The sequence below is a fragment of the Sapajus apella genome, unplaced genomic scaffold (assembly GCF_009761245.1).
Source record: "Sapajus apella isolate SASKATOON/1434 unplaced genomic scaffold, GSC_monkey_1.0 scaffold51, whole genome shotgun sequence".
In the NCBI taxonomy this organism is placed as follows: Eukaryota; Metazoa; Chordata; class Mammalia; order Primates; family Cebidae; genus Sapajus; species Sapajus apella.
The window spans coordinates 11,147,001-11,167,532 of record NW_022436991.1 but is presented as its reverse complement, the minus strand read 5'-3'; the positions used below and the strand labels follow the sequence as shown (position 1 = coordinate 11,167,532).

Here is a 20,532-nt window from a genome sequence, read left to right as displayed (position 1 = left end):
AAAAAAAAAAAAAAAAAAAAAAAAAAAAAAAAAAAATCAACCTTTTGATCAAGATCAATATTATTGGAATCCTGAAAATAACAGATAAACAGATACAAGAACAGAAAGGGAGGTGAGGAAAGACTGAATAATTAGTAACTGAATAACCAGGAGTTGTTTCTAAATGGAGATAAAGCTTTTCTTAACTGCCACGGGGCATGATAATTCATTTTGCTTAGTTATATGAAATTACTGTTATAAAAAATACCATTTTAAATTATATTATTATAGATATATTTGATAAAAGCCATAGTAATTATCCTAATATTGAAGCCACACCAAACATTAACCTTTCCCCAGAAAGTCAGGGAGTCTCAATATACCACTAAGTGCTTTGCTAAATTTTAGAGCACTAGTGAAATACAAAATAATGGAGGCTCATCTTTTACTCTATGGATCAAAATTTAAATTAAAACAAAAAACAAAAAAACAAAAAACATTTTTGATGGAAAGACAATGCCAAACAACCAGTCAACTGGCTAACAACACTTCATGTGTTTTTGGGAAAATTCTTGTTAAAATTTGAGAGTAGAAAAACAAGTCTTATCAGAGGGAAGTTAGTATACGAACACTTTTAGGCATTAGAAATGTCATGTCAAACAATAAGATGCATAATCTTCTGATGCCAAAGAGTTGGCACAAAGTTTCTTTTATATGTTGAAAGCTTTCCCCCTACCCGCCAACACTCCTGGTCTCTTTCACAATTTACTTCCAATGGAAACTAAGTTTCAGAACATTGAAACAATGACCAGATAATCGAAATCCAAAGTAGGCCAGGTGTGGCTGGCTCACACCTGTAATCCCAGCACTCTGGGAGGCAGAAGACGGGCGGATGCTTGAGGCCAGGAGTTTGTGAGGTCAGCCTGGCCAACATGGAGAAACCTCGTCTCTGCAAAAAAACACAGCAAAACAAAACAAAGTATACAGTGTTGTTGTTCTAAGCCTTATGACATAAAGGACATATGCTACACAACAACTTTGGAAAAACTCCATGTTGCTTCAAAACAATGGTCAACCTCATTCAATATTCTGTCATCTACAGAGAATGGCCCCATGGAGACACCCAAGGTGTATCTGCCCCTCAGAATCAAACTTAATGCATTGAAGGAATGAAAGTAGTGTTATAGAAACCAAGAGCTCTTCACGGAATAGGAAGAAACAGAACTAAGAGTTCCACTTCTTTAAAACAGGTTTTTGTGGGCTGGTGTGGAGGCCTAGTACATTACTCAAATTATTAAAAAGAATTTTCCAGGTGGGGTCAGTCATTTTAATTGCCTGCACTGTCCAAAACAATTGCCACTAGCCACCTGTCGCTACTGACCACTGATAGAAATGTGGCTAGTCTGAAGTGAGATGAGCAAAACGCACATCAGATTTCTAATATTTGATATTTTAAAAAGAACACAAAATGCCTCATTAATATTTTATACTGACAACATGTCAAAATAGCAACATTTTAGCTATATTAGGTTATATAAAATATATTAAAATTAATCTTGACTGGTTCTTTTTACTTTGAAATGATCAGATCATTTTAACCCTCCGGGTCTCAGTTTCCTAATTTCTCCAATGGACAAAATAACTGTCCTGCTTATCTTTCAGGGTTGTTATGAGGGTCAAATAATAAAATGTGAAAGATATATTTCAGAAAAACTATACAACAGTATTTCAAATGTGAAGTATCACTGTAAATCCTCTCACACAGATAATTAAAAGATTCTGGCCAATCTAGAAGCAAAATTATTTCCATTTTTAATATATTATTATTTAAAAAAATCTGAGCTATGGTTCCACGAGCAATGATCACAACCATCTCCTTCATTACTAAAGACAGCAGCGCAGTGGCAGAGCACAGCACCCCACCTCCTTTACTGTCAGGCCCTGCACTGCTTGTCCCAACGCCATGGTCCTGAAGCACACTCAGTGGTTAAGACCTCAGAATCTCAGGCCTGACTGCCTGCCTGGTTCTGCCACTTACACTGTGTGACCCTGCCACTTAAATGTGTTAACTTCTCTAAAGCTTAGTTTCCTCAACTATAGAACTGTGGCAAAAACACCCGCCTCAGAGTTGTAAGGTTAAAGGGATTTAACTCATATAAAGCACTTAGGACAAGGCCTGACTTACAGAAAGCATTCAGCAGACATCAGCTGCTGCTGTGGCAGCAGTGGCTGCTATCTTCAGCCCCATCTGCTCATGCTTTCTTTGGCTCAGTCCTGGCTCTCACATTTGGAAATAAGCTGACTCTACACTCGTCCCGTTTCCAGGTCTTGATTTTCTTTTTCTAATCATCCACAATGTCTTAACTGTGCCACGTATTATAACCTAACATTAAGAATAAAGAATTAATCTAGTTCAATTCACTGATTTTAAATGAGATACCTAGTGCTCAGAGAGCTTTCCTATGACTTAGTAATGAGCGCTCTGTCTAGAATCCAGGTCTGTTGACTAAAACGAGTCTTATAAAAGAGGGAAAGAGAAGTGTAAGGCATAAGGAGGGGCAAGATTGTCAGAGAACACCTAACTGCCCTCGACAAGTGCACAACTCAGGCCTGGTCATGTTACCACCAAGGTTATCAAGAAAATTTACTAATTAAACTGCTGAATATGATCCTCAAAAATGGCAATAACGCTGTAAGCTCTCTATAACCTAGATCTCATTTAAACTTGAATTTAATATATTTAAGTCAATAACACCTATAAAAATCCCTCCAGCTCTTAACACAGTAACAGCAAAAAGCCCATGGATGTGGAAACATTCTCCTTAGCCCTCAACCATTATATGCTTTCTAGGAACTACAATTACATGCTTAAAGTAAAGGTTACACTAAACTATCCCTCTATAATTAACCTATTTCTCAACCTCCTTTTTCCTCTTCCTTACATTTCCCTTAAGACCGCTTCGAGAAATTTCTTCTAAAAACAGAACCTGGAAAGAAATCCATGGTAACCTACTGCTACTATTGTCACCCCCCCACTTTTTTTTTTAAGTATGGAAACTACATTTCCATGCTGTATCAAATCATTTTCTAGCCTGAGAATCAGAAAATAATAGACCTGGTCCTTAGATATGAAACAGAAAAGATTGTTATAGATAATCTTTTATGAAAAGGCTTTTCAAAAAATTTTAAAAAAGAAAGTCATCTAGTCATCTGTCTCCATATTGATTGGAAATGTACTAGGGCTGAAATATATAAATTGCCCTGTTTTTAATGTGAAAAAGCTCTTTAAAGAATTAAGTATTTAAATTAATATTTAAATGACAGAATAATAAAAACTATCATAGTGGAAATATTGTTGTAAGCCTTGTTGGTGTCTGTTTTTATAGGAAGTTGTATTATCTGGCTTTTTATTCAAAATAGAAAATAACCCATGGTGTGAATTTTTTAAAAAACCACAGTGAGGGCCAGGCGCGGTGGCTCACGCCTGTAATCCCAGCACTTTGGGAGGCCGAGGCGGGTGGATCACGAGGTCAAGAGATCAAGACCATCCTGGTCAACACGGTGAAACCCCGTCTCTACTAAAACTACAAAAAATTAGCTGGGCATGGTGGCGCGTGCCTGTAATCCCAGCTACTCAGGAGGCTGAGGCAGGAGAATTGCCTGAACCCAGGAGGTGGAGGTTGCGGTGAGCCGAGATCGCGCCATTGCACTCCAGCCTGGGTAACAAGAGCGAAACTCCATCTCAAAACAAAAAAAAAAAAAACAAACCACAGTGGCTATTGGGGACTATTAAATCTATACATTTTCTGTATTCATGGCATAAGAACCTATTTTATACCCTATTATAAAAATTAATGTGATACATTATTTCCCAATTTTAAAGTTCACCTTTATAAATGATTTAAAAAAATAAAGCAAAGTGTAAGATAATGTTCTGCATGAAAACGATAAAGTCATGGCACAGGGTTTTGGCAAAGCACCAGCTGGAGGAGACAGATTTCAATTATATTCCTGGTTCTGTAACCATGATGAAACCAAGGTCAAACAATTCATTCTGATGCTTAGGTTCCTTATATTAAAAATGAACAAATTTATTAGAACATAATATCTGGTCTTTTTCAAAAATAAGAAAATATAAATTACATAAAACAGACTTTTTACTGTGTGAGTTTATGCTGCAACAATTATATAAATGGGCCTGCCACCTGGCTCATGTAGCTATCTGCCTGGATACACCTGCTGGTTCCTACTAGAGACAAAAGGCAAGTTCCAGAAAACCTGTCTTAAAAACTCTGTGACTCACAATTCTTCATATGGGCTGTAAGTGTGCCATTTGGGGGTTTTCTTTTCTTTTCAAGAGCTATTGGTAACACTCTATGGAAATACCAGCTGTCCTCACTTCATCAACAGGCTGTATTCAAATTCAGTTGTAAGCTGGTTATCTGAAACTTGGAGAACAGTCTAATTTACAGTAGCAACCTAGCCTGCTAAACATATCATTTTATAAGTGAGAGAGCATGGAATTTGTTATTAGAGGTATTAAACCTTCCTTTATATTGTGTTCAGTGGGCAGATACTGTGATGTGTCTATGAGACATACAGGAATACCCTGTCAGCACTGAAGATCTGGCAAAAGAAGGAAAAATTACTTATATCCCTAAGCCTCTGATGATGGTTCTAGTAAAGGACATAGTTGAGGTGAGAGACTGGAATCATGGGGTGAGATAGGGATGAAGCAGGCAACAGTATGAAAAGCTGTCACTTCAGATTTGGGGACAAGTCAAATGGCATAATGATCACCATTTATGTGTTAGAGGCTTATTTATAAGGTACCTACACATAAGTGATCACCTATATTGACTTGGTGATTTAGAGATTTGACTATACAAAAACGTAAAGAGGTACTTTAACAATTAGAGCCATTACTGTGTATGTTACAATTTTAAAATTATATTCACAAAAATACAGTATTTAAAAGCGTCATTCAAGTGACCCTCTCTTTCTTAAAATTTCTCAGTAAATAGGATAAATTCCAATCAGATACACTTATATATTGTCTTAGGCCTCTTCTCTAGCCATTTCACATACATTCGCACTTATCAGCTAATTCTTGAACTCCTTAGACACAGGGATCAACAGTGCCTAATTCAACACTCAGATGCTTGCCAAACTATTGAATCTACATAAAGTATACCCAAGCATCCTTTTCAGTAAACCTCTTAAGTTTCTTAGAAGCCCTTTTCATTGGCAAATGGCACTTCACATCATGGAACAAAGTCTGATAAGCCTTTACCCCAACATCCGACTTACAGAAGACACAACTCTCTCATAAGAAATTCTGAGCAATGACCAACCAGACTGCAAAGACTGTCCAAAATAAACAGCCTCTGACAGAGGCCCAAGGCATCGGTCAATTCCAAACCACATGAGAAGTCTACCAAAACCCTAACTGTGGCATAAGCCTATGCATCCCTTCCCAGGCACCCCTGAGAGCAACCAAAAGCCAGGTAGGTGGCTAGGGCCACATCATCTCCTCTCATCTCACACTTAATTTTCCTCCCCTAATGCTTGCTGATGACACCGCTAGGCTCAGGACATGTAGAACTGAATTATTTATCATTTCCCCTTTCCTTGTATCCCCGAGTGAGATTAACTATTCTCAAATGTAGTCACTCATCTGGAAACTGCAAGTCAAATCTAAGTTGACTCTCCCTCTATATCCTTTAAACAAATTTTGTGGATTACTTTAGTAGTCCCTTCACCAGTATTTCAGACTCTGGTATCTACCCCTTGTAATCCAATTCCACAATTTTTCTTTTTTTTTTTTTTTTTTTGGAGACGGAGTTTCTCTCTTGTTACCAAGGCTGGAGTGCAATGGCGCGATCTCGGCTCACCGCAACCTCCGCCTCCTGGGTTCAGGCAATTCTCCTGCCTCAGCCTCCTGAGTAGCTGGGACTACAGGCATGCGCCACCATGCCCAGCTAATTTTTTGTAGAATTCCACAATTTTTCAAGGTAAACATACTAAAATACAAACTTTTATGTGTCATTCTATTAAAACATTTTCAGATTTTTCCCCAAAGCCTTCAGAAAACCTACTAACCTTTCCTAGCTCAACTCTTCAGAGTTCTACCCTTGGTTCCCTCCCTTTCCCTCAAGCAAAATCCATCTTTTAACACAGACAAGCTACAATTTATTTCTGAGTTTTCACTGTTTGGAATCCTTTTCTATTCTGCTCCTTATTCACCTGAATAATTTCTACTCTAAGGAAATTTCTCTGTCCCTCTGCCCCATCTCAGGCTGAGTCACGCACCTTTCTCTGCACTGCAACAGTTACCCATAAATGCCTCACGTGCCATGGTTTTATAGCCTGTGTTTTCCCCCTACTAAATAATAAGGACATAAGTATCTTGCTATAGTCTATATCCAGTTCCTAACACATGCCTGGCTCAAAAGTGGCATATATTAGAAATTAAAATAATTTTTCATTAGAATTGAGAATTGAAACAGTAATTTCACTAGGTCTTTTAGAACATTTTAATGTCTTGAAACCTTGACATAGATGAGTGCCCAATTTAACTATTATCGACTTTTAGTATTAACAATTTGGAAAATTTTTAATTACAGACATATTTTTTATTTTTTACTTTGCATTTAGTTATAGCTTCTTATACTACATTAGCTAGTTTACAATTCTCTTGCAGTAAACAACGTCCTAGGTTTAAGGCTAATATACACTGAAAACTTTAAAAATCAGCCCAGGTACTAAATAAAAAGGGGAAAAGGAACTGACACGTTACTTCCTGTTATGTTTATTTGGATTTCCCTTAATATTCTATTACTACAGTACACATAATAACATCATCTCACTTAATTCAAACCTCATTTAACAAAACACAAGGAAACTAAGGCCCAGAGAGGCGAAATAAAATTGAAGGCCACACCATTCTATGTGTTATGTGGGAGAATGAGATTTTAAATCCTCTCAACATGGCTCAAATTCCACACTCTTCCCACTTAAAGAATGATATGTTATGAAACACCCAGGAACAGCTATTTGAAAGATAAACATCTATAAAATGTACTTACCTTTGAAAAACTATTGACAAGATTAAACAACTATGCATTAAATTGTACAAATTCAGCAAGTTACTTTATATGCATATTCAAAGACATTAAATATTAATGAATCTCCATTGAAACCAAAACATTAAATCAAATAATTTTCTTTTTAATTCTATGTTTAAACTGCTTAATATAAATAGTTTATACACATACTACCTTCTTTTGAGCAGCTTCCTTCTTTTTCTTGTCGTCTTTTTTCTTTTTCTTTTCTTCCATCAACTGTTCTTCTTCTTGCACTAAATCCCTGAACCACACAGTTGCAATTAACTTTCCCAAAATGTATGAAGAAATAAAAATAATGCTGCATACAGGTTCATTTTCACTTTTTCACTCTTATCAGAAGACATGGCAAATTATTCTTTTATCATTCATTGAAATAAAACACAACTTGCAACCTACCTCTAACTGTATAGCCACTATATGGTACAATATACTTTAATACAGGTACTACAGCTTTTATCTTAATATCATATCAAAGAAGACAACCTAAAATTAGCAAATTTTACACTGGAAAACAAGCAATTTCTTCCAATCCTAGAATGTAAATATCATCATTTAAGCTGGAGTTACCCTACTACTGGCCTCGATTATCAATTAGTAGCCTAAGAGCACCCCACAATCCTCTCCCAGCTAGGTTTCTGGGAGCTACCTTTAGTTTTCCTTGCTCTAAACAGCTTTGTAAATATTTTTAGAACATAACTTATTAAATAGGTGACTTGTATTTCAGCATTACAAGTTCATATTCTATAAACATACCAAAGTATTCTATCAATTCTTGGGAAACAATAATGTACTACTGTTTGTTTGTTTTGAGATGGAATCTTGCTCTATTGCCCAGGCTGGAGTACAGGGGCGCGATCTCCGCCTCCCAGGTTCAAGTGATTCTCCTGCCTCAGCCTCCTGAGTAGCTGGGATTACGGGCACCCGCCACCATGCTTGGCTAATTTTTGTATTTTTAGTAGAGATGTGGTTTCAACAAGCTGGCCAGGCTGGTCTCAAACTCCTGACCTCAAGTGATCTGCCCGCCTCAGCCTCCCAAGGTGTTGGGGTTGCAGGCATGAGGACTGGGATTGCAGGTTGTCCCACCACATATGGCCTAAAAATGTATTCTTTAAAGAAGTTTGTTTAAATTTGTTAAATCTCAAATGGTTAAAGTTGTCAACAGAACCTCTGGTTCAGGATTTCAAAGTGACAGACTGGGCAGATGTGTTTCAGCAAACAGGTTATTACCTTTCAGGAAAAAAAGGTTATTACTTTTTTATTCCATTCAGAGCTGATGAATAAACAGGAGCAAAAACTGCCTCACCTAAGCATAAACACAGGAGAAGTCTAAAATGGATGTTTTAGGTAACATCCTTTCTGGTGGAGCTCTAGAGAGCGTCCCAGAAGACCAGAGCAGGAGAGCATGAGGCAAAAAGACAGACAAAGGAATAGAAAAGCCATAGCTACTCAACCCCTCTCACCTACTTCCCATCCAGATGCGGATGAGGCCACAGGTAGTAACTGCTTCTGAATGCAGCCTAAAGCCAAACAATACTCTCTAAAGAAACAAAACTTTCCACAGGAGTCTGATAAGTTCTTGAAAGGGTCGGGCTGTCCCAGAACAAAACCCTCTTATTGGAGGCTGCTGCCACTCCCTCCATCACAGTGTAAAGTAAAGCCTGCAAATCAACACTCTACACATAGATCAGCCTTCCCATTCAGGGAAGGAATCTACTGGGGAAAGAAACCTACGCAAAGGTGGAAGAAACTCACTCCTACAGTCATCACCGTAAAGTCTAGACCCTAAGCCTTCATTCATAATGCCAACAATCAAAATCACCAGTTACCTAAAGAAAAGCACCACACACAATGAAAATACCTAACTCTGCCCTGAGGAAACTTTCCAGAGGGGACACTAAGAATATTGGGCAGACATGGAGAGGTTTGGAGATACGAACTAGACATTTGAAAACTGCACATCATTTATCAAGGCTGCAGTGCATACGGAAGTAGGGAAGATAAAAGGAGAAAGAGGCAAGTGCCTAAGAAACTGGAAGGGTTTGCTATGGATGGACTGCAATGAGATTAAACAAAATTTAAGTTGGCTTTGCTGATGGAAGAGAATGAGAGGAGATGCAGACAGAAACTGAAAAATGAATGATATTATGCACAACTGATGAAAACTTAGTGAAGTTAAGTATAGGACTACTAAAATCAGCTAAGAGGATAACTGGAAGAACACTATGGTAACTGCTGCCATATTTCACTGCCATTTTTGTTACAAGCAGAAGTGTCATGTGGCTAATGGAGTAACATAACAGATTTCTGCCAACTGTGGCCATGACTCACTCTCTTTTGAATTCTGTGTGCGGGAGGTAGTAGGACTGAACAAGCTCACTCACACTACAATCCAGGGGAAGTCAGGGAGCAAGACAGCCACAGCATATGAGAGCAGCAGGGTAAATTCAGTAAACAACATCAACTAGCTTACACCACTGGCATGTTACCTACCCTGACACATGCAGAATTCAAGATTAAAAGCTGATTACTAGCTCAAAATACTTAATCTTCTTCAGCCTCTGTTTCATGGAAGAAACAAACAAAAACTGGGGATAAATGACCATACGTTAATATCATAGCATTTTTATAAGAATTAGGAGTGCTTACTTAGTACAAAGCTTATCTAGTAAGCACTCAATTGACTAGTCATGAATCCAACTCACCAATCCTTAGTGGCACCCAAAAGGCTTGTCTTTACCCTACCTGTGTCAAAATATTATAGGTACTTATCTTTCAGAAACATCTAGCACCTTCAGCATTTGTTCTTCATGTTCTGCTGTGAATTACAGACATGCCCTTTTCTGATCTTCTGTGTCACTATAATTTTACTCCATGTAATGGTCTCTAATTAACTGGAATATTTTCTCCTTTCTCAAACTTCATTTTAAAGACTCTCTGATGAGACAACTACCAAGCGTTTTCCTGACCAAAATATCCCCCTTAGTACCTAAAAGATGTACCACATTCCTTCTCAAGGAAATATCAGAATACCAGCCAAAACTATAAGCAGAGAGGGGAATAAGTTCTGTTCTTCAACACCATCATCACAGCCAACCCATCATGCTTTTCCCACATCTCCTCCTTCGGAAAGTCAATTGAAAAAAAAAAACAACCAAAAAAATCTGTACCCAAACACATCAGCTTCCAGGAGTTAAATGTTAATAGAGATTCATTTAAGACATTTGACTATATCATTTACCACAACTATCAAGAGGAATAAGGGCTGATGGATTTGAAAGGCCTAAGTGGGCCACCCTGTTTGATGCATGTGGCACCAAGACAACACTCCAGTTAGCAATCATCCATGCCCTGAAGGCTACTTTGCAGGATACCTCATATCTGTAAGTTCTGTGAATCTATCTCCTTGCTCTGCAAAAACCAGACTCCCCTTTTATCAGCGTTTGACTTATGTCCTGCATCTCATGTATAAAGCCTTTGTGGTGGCCTATAAAAATCAATGCCACTGAGGAAACTTTCTAGGAAGATGGAAACGTTTTCTAACTTGATTGGAGTGGTAGTTACATGGGTGAATACATTTGTCAAGTCATTCACCAGTACACTCAATGTCTGAATTTTACTGTGTGTAAGTTGTGTTTTAAAGTTGACATACATTGACTACAGGAAATGCAATGTTTGGATCTGAAAAACAAACAGATCAAGATTAGGATAGTATATTCCACACAACGAATCAAGCTAAGCTTCAAATTTTGCCCATATCTTCCAGTACCCACTACAAATGATTTACCTGTACGGTTCAAGAATGTGTTTCTGGCTAGGTATGGTGGCTCAGGCCTGTAATCCCAGCACTCTGGGAGGACAGGAGTTTGAGAACAGAAGAGGCAACATAGTGAGAGTCTGTCTCTATTTAAAGGGCCTATCATGGCAGCAGGGTACACCTCAGGGTTAGAATGCCCCTTTTACTCTTGTGCTTCCTGACACTTGATGTTCAACTTTTCCTACATTCCCAATCTGAATATCATTAAATTAATCCCTTCTGAAGAGTACTCTTGTACACTGCTATTGGAAGTATGTATGGACTAGCACTAAGCTTCTGGTGAGCAATTTGGAAATATCTATTCACAATGAATTTTTAAATGTCACAACCTTATGATTAATCAATTCAAATTTAAGTCTCTGAGAAAGGAAACTACACAAAGACAGACACTGCAGCATTAAAATCATAACCAAAAACCAATCTATAGGGAAAAGTTAAATCATACTGTATTCACATCATGGAATACTACACAGTAATTTAAAAGTGGGGGGAAGGTAGATTTCTAGTGTACAAAACCAGCTCCCAATAGAAACCTCAGGCACTGAACTTCTCATTTACTTATTTATAGACAGACAGTCTCACTCTGTTGTCCCAGGCTGGAGGGAGGTGGTGCTGGTCTCAAACTCCCGGGCTCAAGCAATCCTGCTACCTAGGCCTATCAAAGCACTGGAATTACAAGGGTGGACCACTGCACCCAGTCAAGAAACATGATTTTCTTGTAGGAAAAAAATTTCTACAATTTTGTAGGAACAACTGAACACATCTGAAATAAGAAAACAAGCAAACATTTGGTACAGGTTGTAAACAAGTTTAGTGAAGTAAGACATGTTTAAGAGCTGTTATAACTGTGGAAGGCTTCATGGAGCAGTAAGAAGTTGAGCTGGCTTGTGAAAAAGAGGCAAAATTTTTTAGGAGCACAGAAAGGTATGAGCATGAGCAAAGTATGGAGACTTGTCAGCATGACAATTCCAGGGATGAGCATTGACTGGAATTGAAAAAGGGAGGGAAAATGTTGGGTAAGAACAGGCAATAAATCAGCAAAACAGGGTGAGAAGACCATTGCAAAAAATCTAAGTGAACGTGTAGCTCCTCAAACTACCATGGCGGCAGTGAAAAAAGAAAGGAAAGAATACATCTGAGATCATTCAAGATAGCATAACAATTAGCTGGGGGTGGTGGTGCATACCTGCAGTCTCAACTGCACGGAAGGCTGAGGCCTGAGAATCAAGTGAGCCTAGGAGCTGAAGGCTGCAGTGAGCTATGACTGTGCCACTGCACACCACCCTGAACAACGAAGGGAGAAATGACAATAACAGGACAAGGGGTTAGGTGTCTATTTTGCTTTAGGAAACAGAAAACAGGAAGCAACTTTCTAGAGGGCCCAACTAGCCTATCAGTCAGCAACACACCACAAGCCAGCTCATCCTCACATAGATGCCAGCTGTATGTTACAAGCTAGAAATAAAAATACACTTCACATCTTCTGCCAAAAAACATTCTGTTCCCCTACTTTCTCCCTTGCAGATCCCACCTTCTATTTCCTTCCAGTCTTCCTCTTTCCCCATTTGATTACCACCCCCCTATTCCTTTTCTCATTTTTATCCTCCTACCTAAATTAATCACCAACACCAGTCTAGCACTACACAATAGGAAGTCACTGGTAACCTTCAAAATTATAGAATTCACCAGACAGTAAAGATGAAAGCTGAACTGCAGCAAAAATAGGTAAGGATGTGAGATGGAGATTTGGATCAGTTTTTCCAAAAGCTTCAGCAGTAAAATGAAGAAGACAGGATAAAACAAAGTTTTGTAGATTGTTTTAAAATAAGGATGACTAACACTTACCTGGAAGTGGAAAGGGATTATCATATGGAAGGGTAGAGAACATGCTAGAGGCTATTTACAATAACTGATAATTACCTACAAATACAGAAATAGTTAAATAAAATGGATACATTTATAAAATGGAATATTATGCAGCTATGAAACTAAGGTTTCCTCTACATCCTGATGTGAAAGGATCAGGAAGGCATAAAGGTAACCGGAAAAACAACTAAACAAAATCTAAGCCTCAGTGTGGGAAGGATCTTTTTGTGTTGGGAGGGATATGAATATACATATTTACATGTCCTTGTAGGTGTATAAAGAAATTCTGGAGGTACATACACAAATTAATAAAAATATGTATTTGTGACAGAGTATGAACAGACAAGAGGACAATAAACAGGGTGGCAACAATGCTGTACATTTCTTAAGTCAGCTCTAGCTGGCATGTCTTCCCCTTAGGAAGGAAAGAGAATAGCATACAAACAGGTAGCAATAAGGATTCAGATGACAGTATGAAACTCTTCAAAAAGTGGGAAGTTGAACTTGAAAGGGGCTTCCACTAGCACCATAATTTGAGCAATAAGTTATGCTAATAAAAAATTATAAACCACTGAATAAAATAAGAATCCATACTGATATGAATCAGTGAGTGAGTGAGTGAATGGGGAGAAGTACCAAATCTTACAGCAAAATGTCAACTAATGCAGAAAGAATGGTAGACTTTAAAACTCACTATTTGGCCCTATTGGTTAAGGCAAGCACATTGATGAGAAACAAGACATTTACATACTCTCAATGCATCTCCCAACAACAGTGTTATTAATTACAAGAGGAAAAATACTAATTTTACAGTGATGAAACCTGACAGAGACCACGTTACCCAAGCAGTTGAAGTTAACCATCACCAATAATGGGGTAAAAGGACATCATGCATCTCCTGACATTATGTACTGAGAGTAACACATAAGTTCTGTACTATTCCTGCCAAAAATGCATAACCTGATCAGGTCATAAGGAAATATCAGACAAATATAGACTGAGGGACATTCTATAAAGTAACTAGCCTGTATTCTTTAAAAGTATCAAGGTCCAAGAGGACGCCGTGGCTCACGCCTATAATCCCAGCACTTTGGGAGGCCGAAGCAGGCAGATCATGAGGTCAGGAGTTCAAGACCAGTATGATCAACATGGTGAAACCCTGTCTCTACTAAAAATACAAAAATTAGCCAGGCATGGTGGTGAGCACGTGTAGTCCCAGCTACTCGGGAGGCTGAGGCAGGAGAATTGCTTGAACCCGAGAGGCGGGGGGTTGCAGTGAGCTGACATCGTGCCACTGTACTCCAGCCTGAGTGACAGAGTGAGACTCCCTCTGGGGAAAAAAAAAAAAAAAAAATCAAGATCCTGAAGAACAGAAACCAAGAAACTTCCAGAATGCAGGAAACTAAACAAACATAAAAACTAAATGCTACTTGTGATCTTGGATTGAAGACCTGACCAGGAAAAACAAAATTTGTTTGGCTCTGAAGGGAATTGTTGAGATAACTGGCAAAATTTGAATAAGATCTGTAGATCTGCTATTAAGACTGTGGCAGTGTTATTGTGCCCATTTTCATAATGGTACTGAAGTTAGTAAGAAAACATCTTTGATGTTTGGGAGTAAAGGGGTTATCATGTCTGTAAGTTACTTTTAAATGGTAAAAAACAAAACAAAACAAAACCAGTATGTATATAAAAAAGAGGAAATAATAAAATAAATGTGATTAAATGTTAACATTTGAGGATTAAGGGTTAAGGATATTCAGAAGTTCTTTGTCCTATTCTTGCATTTCTCTACATCTGAAATTAATTCAAAATAAAAAGCTCAGCAGAACACGGTGGCTCATGCCTGCAATCGTAGCACTTTGGGAGGCTGAGGTAGACTGCTTGGGCCTAGGAGTTCAAGACCAGCTTGGGCGACATGGCAAAACCCTGTCTCCACAAATATACAAAAATTAACTGGGTATGGTGGCGCATGCCTATAGTCCCAACTATTCAGGAGGATGAGGCGGGAAGATCACTTGAGCCTGGGAAGCAGCGGGTGCACAGTAAGCTAAGATCATTCTATACTGTGCTCCAGCCTGGGTGACAGAGTAAAGCCCTTTCTCAAAAATAATAATTAATTAATTAAAGGCTCAGACTGAAGAAAATTAGTGAGTTCAGAAACTGAGAAAATAGATACTCCACCATAAGGACAGAAACATCTACCATTTACAAAATACTCTATTACCCAGTTTGAATCCACAACCCTGAAACATAGAACTGATATTATTCCCCTTTGACAGTTAAAGAAATTGAAGATCAGAAAGTCCTAATGACTTGTCAGATGGTACAAGGCTGTGGTAAGGCTGACCCAAAACTCAGTTTGCTAAATCTACCCACCCAAATTCTACTCTTCTTTTAAGGCTTAATTACTAGTTCCTTCATGATTCTTTCCAATCCAAACAAACCTCACCCTTGATCTCTAATTAAACAATACTCATTTTCTAATTATTTTATTTTGAGACAGCATCTGTGTCACCCAGGCTGGAGGGCAATGGCGCAACCTCAGCTCATAGCCACCTCCGCCTCCCCGGTTCAAGGGAGCCTCCTGCCTACTTGTACAATACTCCTGAGTAGCTCGGACTACAAGCACCCACCACCAAACCTGGCTAATTTTTGTATTTTTAATAGAGACAGGGTTTTGCCATGCTGGACAGGCTGGTCTCAAACTCCTGACCTCAGGTGATCCACCTGCCTCAGCATCCTAAAGTGCTGGGATTACAGGCTTGAACTACTGCATCCGGACTTCCCTAATTGTTTTAGATGTTAATCTCACTCTTCCAAATAGGACTAATTACTGCTCTGGGGACAAAAAAAACAGTCCTACTTGTACAATACTCCCTGTCACTGACACTTTAATTAGATTCAAATTCCTGCTTCTTTGCCTTTACTAACACTATAACCCCAATACCACAACCAAAAATGCACTCTTAATTTTTAATCTCACCCATATGTTACTTCTCCTTTAAAGACCAGTTCAATTCCCATCTATTCAGACAAGCATTTCTCAGGCTGCATAGCATGCAGTGAAGACTCCTAGGTTCAAATGTCAAATAGAAGCAGTCTTAAACCTCAATTCCACCACCTACAAGTGTAACCTTAAGCAATTTACTTCATTTCTCTGAAGGCTTCATCATCCTCTCTCAATGGGTAGTTGTGAAGGTTTAACCGTGTAATGCAGATGAAGTACTTAACAGATGCATCTAAAAAGCATACACTGAGACTAGGTGTGGTGACTCACACCTGTAATCCCAGTGCTTTGGAAAGCCAAGGTGGTAGGATCACCTGAGGCCAGGCATTTGAGACAAGCCTGGGCAACATAGCAAGACCCTGTCTCTACAAAAATTAAAAAATTAGCCAGGTACAGTGGTACATGCCTGTAGTCCCAGCTACTCAGCAGGCTGAAGCACAAGGATCACTTGAGCCCATGAATCAACACTACAGTGAGCCACGATCATGCCACTATATTCCAGACTAGGCAACAAAGCAAGACTGTGTCTCCAAAAAATAAAATAAATAAAAATTTTAAAGTGTATACTAATTGCTAGTGATGAGAGACTAGGTGCAAAGCACTGCACTAAGCTAAGGTTAGGATGCAAAGAAGGTTGCAACCAAAGGAGGGAGTACATACAGAAGAAAATAAAACTGAATACATAAAAACAGTTATTATAGCACAAGGTAGAATTAGGTGGATGCAAAACCAACAGCTAAAGGTCCCAGATTCCAAACCAGACCAAATCAGGTACCAGGTACTACAAGAAAACCATGATATCAAAAGATAAATCTATAGGCCAATAACCCTTATGAATACAAACATAAAACTCCTCCACAAAAGACTAACAAACCAAATCTGGCAACATACAAAAAGGACTACACAAAGTGGATTTAACCCAGGAATGCAAGGTTGGTTTAACAAGAAAATCAATCAATGACATATATTACATTAACAGAATGGACAAAGCTACATGATGATTTCAAGAGACTCAGAAAAAGCATCTGACAAAATCCAGCACCCTTTCACAAAACACACACACTCAAAATTGGAATAAAAGAAAATTTCCTTAACCTGATAAAGGCCCACAGCTCACAACATACATAATGATAAAGACTCCGTATTTTTCCTCAAAATTAAGAACAAGACAAGGATGTCTGATCTTGTCACTTCCTATTCAACATTGAGCTGGAGATTCCAGTCAGAATAAAGAGAGTGCACGTGTAAGTGTGCACCAAAATTGGAAAAGAAGATGTAAAACTATTCACAGATGACAGGCTCTTATACGTAGAAACTCCTAATGAATCTATACACATAAAGACCACTGGAACTAATGAACTGCACAGCTGCAGGAGACAGGATCGACATACAAAAATCAATTGGCTGACACATGCTACAACATGGACAAACCTTGAGGACACTATGCTAAGTGAAATAAGCCAGTCACAAAGGACACTATGACTCCACTAATGAGGTATCTAGAATAATCAAATGCATAGAGACAGAAAGTGGAATGGTGGCTGCCAAGAGCTGAAGGGAATGAGGAGTTATGATTTAATTAATGAGTACAGAGTTTCCGTTTTACAAGATGAAGAGTTACAGAGATGGATGGTGGTGATGGTTGCACAACGTGAATGGACTTAACACCACTGAACTACGCCATTTAAAATGCATAAGATGGTAAATTTTATGTGTTTCACCACAATTTTAAAACTTTAAAAAATCTACTGTATTTCTATACAGTAGTGGTAGACAGCCCAAAAAGTAAATCAAGAAAACAATTCCATCTACAATAGCATCAAAAAGATTTAGGAATAAACTTCACAAAAGAAGCACAATTACACACTGAAAACTATATAACATCTTTGATGACAATTAAAGACCTAAATAAACAGAAAAAGATTCCATGTTGATGAACTGGAAGACTTAATATTGTAAAATGCAATACTGTTCACAATGACCTACATAATCAACACTATTCCTATCAAAATCTCAGCTGTCTTTTTGCTGAAACTGAGAAGCTGATCCAAAAAATTCATATAGGAAAGCAACCAGAGGCCGGGTGTGGTGGCTCACGCCTGTAATCCCAGCATTTTGGGAGGCCAAATCAGGTGGATCAACTAACGTCAGGAGTTCGAGATCAGCCTGGCCAACATGGTGAAACCCAGTCTCTGCTAAAAATACAAAAACTAGCTGGGTGTGGTGACACACACCTGTAGTCCCAGCTACTCAGGAGGCTGAGGCAGGAGAATCACTTGAACCTGAGAGGGGGAGGCTGAAGTGAGCAGGGATTGTGCCACTGCACTCCAGCCTGGCAGCAGAACGAGACTCCATCTCAAAAAATTAAAATAAAAAATAAAAATAAACTAGCCAGGTGTGGTGGCGCATGCCTGTAATCTCAGATACTCAGGAGGCTGAGGCAGGAGAATCACTTGAACCCGGGAGGCAGAGGTTGCAGTGAGCCAAGACAGCACCTTTGCACTCCAGCCAGGGCGACAAAAGCAAAGCTCCGTCTCAAAACAAAGAAAGAAACAAATGCAACCAGAATGATCAATGCCATCTTTAAAAAAAATTTTTTTAAGTAGTCTCTGCTTATCCAGTCAATGCAATCTTGAAGGAAGACTCATACTGATTCCAAACTTGTCACGAAGCTACAGTAATCATGATAGTGTGGAAGTGGCGTAAAGATGAACACAAAGTATCAACAGAATAGAGTCCAAAAATAATTCTTCATTTTATTATCAAATGACCTTCAACAGGGTACCAAGATGAAAGTCTTTTCAACAAACGAAGCTGGAATAACTGGATAGTTATGTAACAAGAATGAAGTTGGAGCCCTCATGCTATACGCAAAACTTAACTCAAAATGAATTACAGACTTAAACGTAAGAATCAAAACTATAAAATTGTTAGAACACAAGCAAATCTTTGTGACCTTGGATTTGTTGCCAAGTGCACAAGCAACAGAAAAAAATATTGGTAACCCAGATTTACAAATTTTAAATTTTTTTGTGCTTTAAGGGACTCTTCAAGAAAGTGAAAAGAGGCTGGGTGCAGTGGCTCACTCCTGTAATCCCAGCATTCTGGGAGGAAGAGGCAGGTGGATCATTTGAGGTCAGGGGTTCAAGACCGGCCTAGCCAATGTGGTAAAAACCTGTCTCTATTAAAAATAGAAAAATTAGCCAAATGTGGTGGTACATGGCTATAATCCCAGCTATTCAGGAGACTGAAGCAGGAGAATCGCTTGAACCTCAGAGGTGGAGTTTGCAAAGAGCTGACATCATGCCACTGCACTCCAGCCTAGGCAACAGAGCAAGACTCCATCTCCCTCCCCCCCCAAAAAAAAGAAACTGAAAAAAAAAAAAACACAGAATAGGAAAAAATATCTATAAATCATATATCTAATAAAGGACTTGTATCTAAACTATATTAAGAACTTTTTCAATGACATTTTACCTAATTTAAAAACGGGAAAAAATCTGAATGACCACTTCTCAGATCAGATATACAAATGGCCAATAAGGACATGAAAAGATGCTATTCATCATTAGCCATTAGGAAAATGTAAATCAAAACCACAATGAGATACCACTTTACATCCATTACGATGCCTAAATTCAGAAAGAAGGACCCTAACAAATGCTGGCAATGGAAAGGATGTGGAGAAACTAGCACGTCCACACATTGCTGATGAGAATGTAAAACTGCGCAACTGCTTTGGAAATAGCCTGGCAGCTTCTCAAAAAGTTAAATAGAGCCTGATCAACACAGTGAAACCCCATCTCTACAAAATACTCAAAAAATGAGCTGGGCATGGTGGTACATGCCTGTTGTCCCAACTACCTGGGAGGCAGAGGTGGGAAGATGGCTTGAGTCTGGGAGATGGAGGTGGCAGTGAGCTGTGACTGTGCCACTGAACTCCAGCCTGGGCAACAGGGGGAGTCCCTGTCTCAAAAACAAAATGAAGCACAAACAAAAAGTTAAAAAGAGTTACCATATGACCCAGCAATCCCATTCCTAAGTAGAACTGAAAATACATGTCTAAACAAATATTTGTACATGAATGTTCACAGCAATATTATTCATAATAGCCCCAAAGTAAAAACAGTCCAAATGCCCATCAACTGACGGACAAACAAAATAAGCAATAGCCATACAATGAAATTTATCTGCCCATAAAAAGAAATAAAGTACTGATATATGCATGTGATGGAAGAACCTTGAAAACATTACACTAAATGAGACAAGTCAGGTACAAAAGAATCCTTTAGTATGATTCCACTTACATGAAATAGGCAAGTCCATACAGTTATAATAGAAAGTGGATTAGTGGTTACCAGAGTCTGGAAGGAAGAGACAAATGGGGAGTGCCTGCTATGGGGTTTTGGGTGAGGGGGTGAAAATTCTAGAATTAGATGGTGATGATGACTGCACAACTCTGTGAATATACTAAAAACCATTAAATCATACACTTTGTGAACTTTAAAAGGGTGAATTTTATCATGGGAATTTTATCTCAATAAAGCTGTTGTTTAAAAATTGAGAGAGAAACTGAAGGGTATATTCAGAGAAGAAGAGTTGGGAACAGGGCAAAAGGTGGAAGGGACAGTGCTAAATCAATAAGTTGAACAAAAAACAGACGTCTGGGCTTTAATTCCAGAGTCACTGGAGATGAGCCAACAAAGGTTTCTAAGAAATAGTGACTGACAGGCCTC

At 38.6% G+C, this 20,532-nt stretch overlaps 1 protein-coding gene across 4 annotated transcripts in view; it reads right to left on the bottom strand.

The window, feature by feature from the left end:
• TNRC6A (trinucleotide repeat containing adaptor 6A) overlaps positions 1-20,532 on the bottom strand; it is a 221,969-nt gene that overhangs the window by 70,736 nt on the left and 130,701 nt on the right. For all 4 annotated transcript variants that reach the window (XM_032242977.1, XM_032242975.1, XM_032242976.1 and 1 more), the window contains exon 3: positions 7,260-7,347. In XM_032242977.1, the coding sequence (XP_032098868.1) occupies positions 7,260-7,347 (88 nt within the window). The remainder of the gene's footprint in view (positions 1-7,259; positions 7,348-20,532) is intronic.